General features: G+C 50.4%; 1 protein-coding gene across 1 annotated transcript; it reads left to right on the top strand.

Moving 5' to 3' along the window:
- Positions 1-258: 258 nt before the first annotated feature.
- On the top strand, positions 259-5,320 carry CENPO (centromere protein O). The gene is made up of 6 exons (XM_010290144.1): positions 259-352; positions 881-1,050; positions 1,445-1,556; positions 2,390-2,649; positions 3,136-3,307; positions 5,196-5,320. The coding sequence occupies exons 1-6, from the start codon at positions 259-261 to the stop codon at positions 5,318-5,320; spliced, it is 933 nt and encodes a 310-aa protein (XP_010288446.1).
- Positions 5,321-6,063: the final 743 nt, after the last annotated feature.

Below are 6,063 nucleotides of genomic sequence, written 5' to 3'. Positions count from 1 at the left end.
GAGGCCTGTGAACCCTTTCCTTGCCTGCACTCCTGGGGGGTTTCCCTGTGGGGCTGGTGTGAAATGGTGGCTTATAGAAAATGATGGGTTATAACGTGTCATTTCAGCCATCGGCCCGTGGGATTGTCCCTGCGTGGGCCGGCCCGGGTGCTAGCCCTGTCCTCGGCGCTTCCCGCAGTCCCGCTGTAGCAGCAGGAGGAAGAGGAAGGTTTCCTGAGGAAGAGCTCTCGCTGTGCCCACGTCGCCGCTTCCCCAGGGATGGAGCCTGGCCAGGGAGGGCTGACAGCTGCCTTCCCACTCGCAGGAGAGCAGCAAGGGAAGATGGAAGCAGGGAAGGTGTATTCACCAGATGGTGAGCTGCCTGGGCTGCAGGGACCGCTTTCTGTCCAAGCGCAAAGTGTGTCCTATTGTAGGAACGAACCCCGAAATGCTTGGGGCCAGAAGTACCTCCCTGGCTTGAGTTGTGCCTTGAGTCAGTGTGGCCGCTTTAGGGGTATGGGGGCTTCGAAGAAGTCACTTTGCTACTTCTCCGAAGCCCCCATACCAAGCTACTTCACTTTGCTATGGGTTAGAGGTAAAACTGGGAGTTGCAAGTCTCTTGGGATCAGGACTGGTCCGTTTGCTAGCTTACTCTGCTTTTCCGGAGCCTGGCTAGCTGGTGTGCGGCACCCTGGTATTTAGGGTCTGCTGGCACTCAGCCTCGCTGTTTAAAACTCCCCGAAACCTCTTTACCAGATGTTTGCCTGCCTTCCGCCCCTTTGAAAAGTTATTGTAAGTTATTTATGTATCTACATTGGACTTACTTTGTTTTGGGTACCGCACTGCAGACCGTTAATAATCACAGCCTGGATTTTTGAGCTGGTCGTGCTTTTCCTCGCAGGGCTGTTCACTCACCTGGAAATGCTGGAGGCACAGGCTTATGAGGCAGCCATGAAGCAAGAGGAAATGGAACAGCAAGAAGAGAAGCTGGCCAGGCTGAAAGCCAGAGTGGAGGACCTGAGACGCCAGAGGGATGAGCTGCAGGCTAAAGTGGACCTGCAACAAAAGGAGGTGAGAAAGGGCTTGCTGCAGAGATCTGGCAGAGGCTCTGGTGTGCTCCTGCTCTCAGAGGGTAGATTTACTGAGATTATTCGTGTAGAGTCAACTATTATTTTTTTATTCTGTCTTTTCAGTGACATACAGTCCTGGTGTCCTCTGTTTTTAGTAGCATGTAGTCCAGAACTGCTGGGTGTACTTGCTTGGAGGTTGTGTGGCCATTTCTGAACTCTTTTCTTGAGGTTTTTTTCCCCTTCTTCTGCTTCATTTCTCCCATCTTCTGCTTGAAATGCCATCTTGCTTTTCTCACAGGCAGGCTATTATTTCTCTGTAGCCTGACTGTGTTCCATGCAGGTGACACGTTCACGTCAGCAGTTTTCTGACCTCTCTTCTCTTCTGGCTTTTGTAGCAACTTGGGAAAGAAGGAGTCATGTCAGATCCAGCACAGCCCAGTCCTCAGGCTGTTTTAGAGTGGAAGATAAAAAGCGTTAAGGCCATGCTGCAGGTCTTTTACCTCACAGGTAATGTCTTGAGATTTGCCTGTGTTCTGACAATGGCTGCATTTCTGTGGTGCTAAATTTTGCAAAATGAGCCCGATGTCAAGGGCAACTTCCCTGTTAACGATGCTGCTGTTGTGCTTGGAGCCTTTGGAGTCTGAAAATGCTGGAAGAGCAGTAACCTTGTAACTCCCTGCTGTTTGCAGGAGATCTCTGGGGTGTTGCAGGAGCTATTATTTACTCAACTGTATCATTTAGACTGAGGTCTAGATTGTGGAAAATGTGTAACTACCTTCTGAATTCAATCTTTGGGAATTAGGCACTTAGATATCCCGTGGTTCAGGTCTTCCAAGCAAGCTGGTGAGGCCAGTACCCTCTTTTCATCTGCCCCTGAACTTTTAAATTTTTTTTTTTGTTTCCAATGAGAATCGCCTTTGCTCTGTGTTCCAGACAGTGTGGGGATGCAAGTCCTGCCTTGATGCCAGTGGGCTGAGCCCACCCGTGAGCGTTCCTGATGCTCTCCTTGGGGCAGTGGAGTGCTGCCTTCCTCCACCCAGGGCAGCCTGTTCTCACTGTTGTGCTGGAGCTAGAACTGTGTTTGGAAGTGGCAGCATAACTCAGTTATCAGGAATTTAACCTACCGTTAAGCTGCTTGAACTTGTTAGAGGTCCCTTATTACAAAGTTGCTGTGTTTTATGTCCTTACACTCTTGCAAGTCTTTTAATCCTCTGAGGGAGCTCCCTGAGCTAGTGTAGCAAGAGGACTCAGCCCCCCTTGCAGTCTGCGTTGCCCCAGCAAAGCTGCCGGGCGGTGATGAGTTAGAGCAGTGCTCAGTAAACCCTCTCTCTGGACCCAAGGGATCAGTGGGAAGCTGACCAAGCGAGGGGTGTGTTTCTGCATCAGCACGGCTTACGAGGGCACCTACTTGGATTTCTACTACCTGGACCTGATCACCAAGCCAGAAGTGCAGATTCACCGCCACTCCATCCCCATCTTCATCCCGCTGGAGCAGATCGCCAAGAAGTACTTGCAGACGGACATCAGGCGCTTCTTGTCTGTCCTGTTGGACCACCTGAACGCTTACACAGGGAGGAGGTACCAGGCAGACCAGTTACAGGTACCAGTGGCCCTAGCAATGCTGTTCACCTGTCCTTTTCCCTTTGATGTACCACATTATAAGTCTCAGAAGTGCTGGGTGGAATCTTGGCAGTTTTCTTAACGTGGAGCACTCAGAGCTCTGCTTTTTGGAACTTCACAAATTCTCGTGTGACTATAAACTCAGTTGCCCATTTCATCCGATTGTCACGTACTTGAACATCTTCCTCATTTAAAATTTACTGCTAAACACAAAGCTGTCCTCCCCTCTGGAAGTCCCTAAGCTGAAATAGCTGTGATCTTGTAAAAAGCCATCGGAGGACAAAAAGCCATTGGAGGACATGGCTTAAGGGTGTGCATAAGCATTTGTTTATTTAAGTCTTTCCCACACAAGGCTTGTTCGATGTACAGCCACCTCAGAGCACATAGGCATGCCAGGCTGGTATGGAGGGTGCGGGCACTGCACTGGTGGAATCGCTTCCTAGTTTTCATGTCTTTATCCCTCCAGGAACACTTTTCAGACCAGATAGAAGGAACCTTGCAGAGGAACTCCTTGTGTAACTTACTGGTCTTTAATTACAACATGTCAAGTAAAAGCAAGACCTTTCTGTTCAACGCGAGGCTGCTTTATGGAGATCTCTGTTGCAGCCTCCCCACTGACGTCATCGTTTCCTGCAGACGTAAGTGGGTGGTGCAGGGGGTCTGTCTGGGGGTGTGGGGTGGACAGACTGTGCTGTGATTCTGCAGACAGATGGGGTTTCTTTCTAGTTGAGTTTGGGGACTAGAGGGAGTGAGCTGTCATATTTCTGAGGGAGAAAAGATTATAAGAAGGGGTTGTGTGCAATCGTGCTGGATCTTGTAGTAAGTAGTTAGAGCACAAGAGCACAGATCTCTTGCAATACTGGCGAGATGGGGCGGCTGTAGTGGGGGAAATATGGGGCTGAAAAAGGAAAGGTGTGAGCGCAAGCTTGGATCACTTCAGAAAGATGGGCTGCTCGTAACAAAGATGTAAATACTTGTAACAAAGGATCTCTGCCTGAAAATCTTTCCCTGACACCACCTGCTCCGCTGCCTCTGTGTCGGTAACGCTCCCTCCTCCCGGTATGGCAAAGACTGGCCACAATGCTGGGTGTCTTGTGCAGCCCTAACAGTGTGGCATGGCGTAATCCTGGATGTGCACTATTTTCTAACCGGTCACAACAAATGTCAAACTGGGCTGAAGAACTATTTAGATGTTTCCAGCTACACCGGCTCACGGCTGGCTGGCTGGGCTGTGGAGCGCGTGGACCAACGTGCAGCTAGATGGAGCTCTGAACAGAGCAGCGGGGACTAGTGATCTCTTCTCTCTGCTATCTGTGAATGTTGTCTACCTAGACTTCAGTAAAGCTTTTGGCACCATTTCCCATTGCATACTTTTGGTGAAACTGGCGGCTCATGGCTTGGACGGGCGTGCTCTTGGCTGGGTAAAAAACTGGCTGGATGGCTGAGCCCAAAGAATTTGTGGTTGGCAGCTGGTCACAGCAGTGTTCCCCAGGGCTCAGTACTGTTTAATGTCTTTATCAACAGTCTGGATGAGGGGATTGATCTTCTCATTTTGGCCACACCTCGAACACTGTTCAGTGTTGGGCCCCTCACGACAAGAAGGACATTGAGGTGCTGGAGCGTGTCCAGAGAAGGGCAACGGAGCTGGGGAGGGGTCTGGAGCACAAGTCTGATGAGGAGCGGCTGAGGGAACTGGGGGTGTTCAGTCTGGAGAAGAGGAGGCTGAGGGGAGCCCTCATCGCTCTCTACAGCTGCCTGAAAGAGGGTTGTGGTGAGGTGGGGGTTGGTCTCTTCTACCAAGCAACAAGTGATGATACAAGAGGAAATGGCCTCAAGTTGCACCAGGGGAGGTTTAGATTGGATATTGGGAAAAATTTCTTTACTGAGAGAGTGGTCAAGCATTGGAACAGGCTGCCCAGGGAGGTGGTGGAGTCACCGTCCCTGGAGGGATTTAAAAGCCGTGTTAGATGTGGTGCTCAGAGACGTGGTTTAGTGGTGGGCTTGGCAGTGCTGCGTTAACGGTTGGGCTCGATCTTAAAGGTCCTTTCCAACCTAAATGATTCTGTGATCAATCACAGTTTCAGGCCTGCTTCTGTGAGCTGAACCTAACCATGGTGCTCCTTGGCTTGCTGTTGGGCTCGAGGAGGGGTCATGTACTGTATCAACAGTTCCTCCTCGCCTTTCCCCACAGTAGCCATCCCATTATAAGTGAAGTTCTGCCTTTGCTCACAAATGTCAGTGTTTTCTGTGCTAAGAGAGCAACTGGGTGGCTGAGGCTCCCATGTTTTATTGTCCTTGCCCTTCAGCAGTGGGTGTTTCTTAAGGCGCTTTCGCTCTCAAATCCCATAGGGGAGCTGCAGGATGCGAAAGGTTTGGAAGGAGAGAGGAGGGTTATGAGAAGAAAAAACTTTCTGGCAAGGGAGACTGAAAAACTCCCTGGGGATGAGGGAAGAATGAGAAGCAAATAGTTTTATGCTGGCAATACGATTTTCCTTTCCTCACTGATCCGTCCGCTTCTCCTGTCAGCGGACGTTCCCGCATCTCTAGTGGAGACGGCAGCAGCTCACTCGGACCTGTTTCGCCGCGTGGCCCTGCACAAAGCCTTCCGCTCCTTCAGCAGCGCCGCAGAAAGCGTGGATGGAGCACCGTAAGCCACCCCGGCTGTCCTCAGCAGTGTGCCTCCCCGAGCTCCTCTGCCTGCTGGGAGTGATCTTGACGTGCAGATGTTTTCCGTGGACTGCAGCCCTGCTGCTGGAAACCCCCAAGGAGTGATTGGCCCTTTTTGAATCTTGGCAGCAACGTTTTCTTGAGGCTTCCTGGTGTCTGTTGTTGCAGGTCGTCTTTCCTCAGCACTGTGCTGCATGTTTGTTCCAGTGCTGATCTCTGCGGTTGGTGCCGCAGAACTCCATAGCTGCGGGAAACGTCTCACAATTGGAATGAGAAACTATATTAAAACTCAGTGCTTTGGAGGGAATGCCCTGTGCATCAGCACCATGCCCTTACCCAGTGCACCTCAAAAAGAGGGGAGCAAGCAGAATAATCTGTGCCCTGCTTACTATAGGCAGGAAAGGACTTCATGTTAGAAGGTGGAAGGGGTTGAGGGACAGAGTTGAGGTTTAGTTAGTGCCAGCAGCAGCCCGTGCCCTCATGTGGGCTCTGTTAACCCCCCCAGAGCATGAATACTGAGCTTTCCAGAAAATTTTGCACCAGCAGTGGCTTTACACATGCTATTTCCTTCCTTTCAGGCGTGGGGCAGTTTTGCTGGTGTCTTCTTGTTGTGCTTCAAGTCTGGGCCAGATCTTTAAAATCTTGCTGTTTGTCACAGTATTTTTTAAACTTGTTAATAAAACTTCTAACTTACTGAAATTGTGGTGTTTAAAAAAAAACTTCTATT

This window comes from Phaethon lepturus, unplaced genomic scaffold, assembly GCF_000687285.1.
Source record: "Phaethon lepturus isolate BGI_N335 unplaced genomic scaffold, ASM68728v1 scaffold36666, whole genome shotgun sequence".
Classification (NCBI taxonomy): Eukaryota; Metazoa; Chordata; class Aves; order Phaethontiformes; family Phaethontidae; genus Phaethon; species Phaethon lepturus.
This window is presented reverse-complemented; position numbering and strand designations above follow the sequence as displayed.

Bases quoted from the DNA above. Each gene is read 5' to 3' on its own strand.
- CENPO (XM_010290144.1), top strand. From the start codon at position 259: ATGGAGCCTGGCCAGGGAGGGCTGACAGCTGCCTTCCCACTCGCAGGA. The intron at 1,051-1,444 runs GTGAGAAAGGGC...TGGCTTTTGTAG, and splicing joins TGGACCTGCAACAAAAGGAG to CAACTTGGGAAAGAAGGAGT. The intron at 2,650-3,135 runs GTACCAGTGGCC...TTATCCCTCCAG, and splicing joins ACCAGGCAGACCAGTTACAG to GAACACTTTTCAGACCAGAT.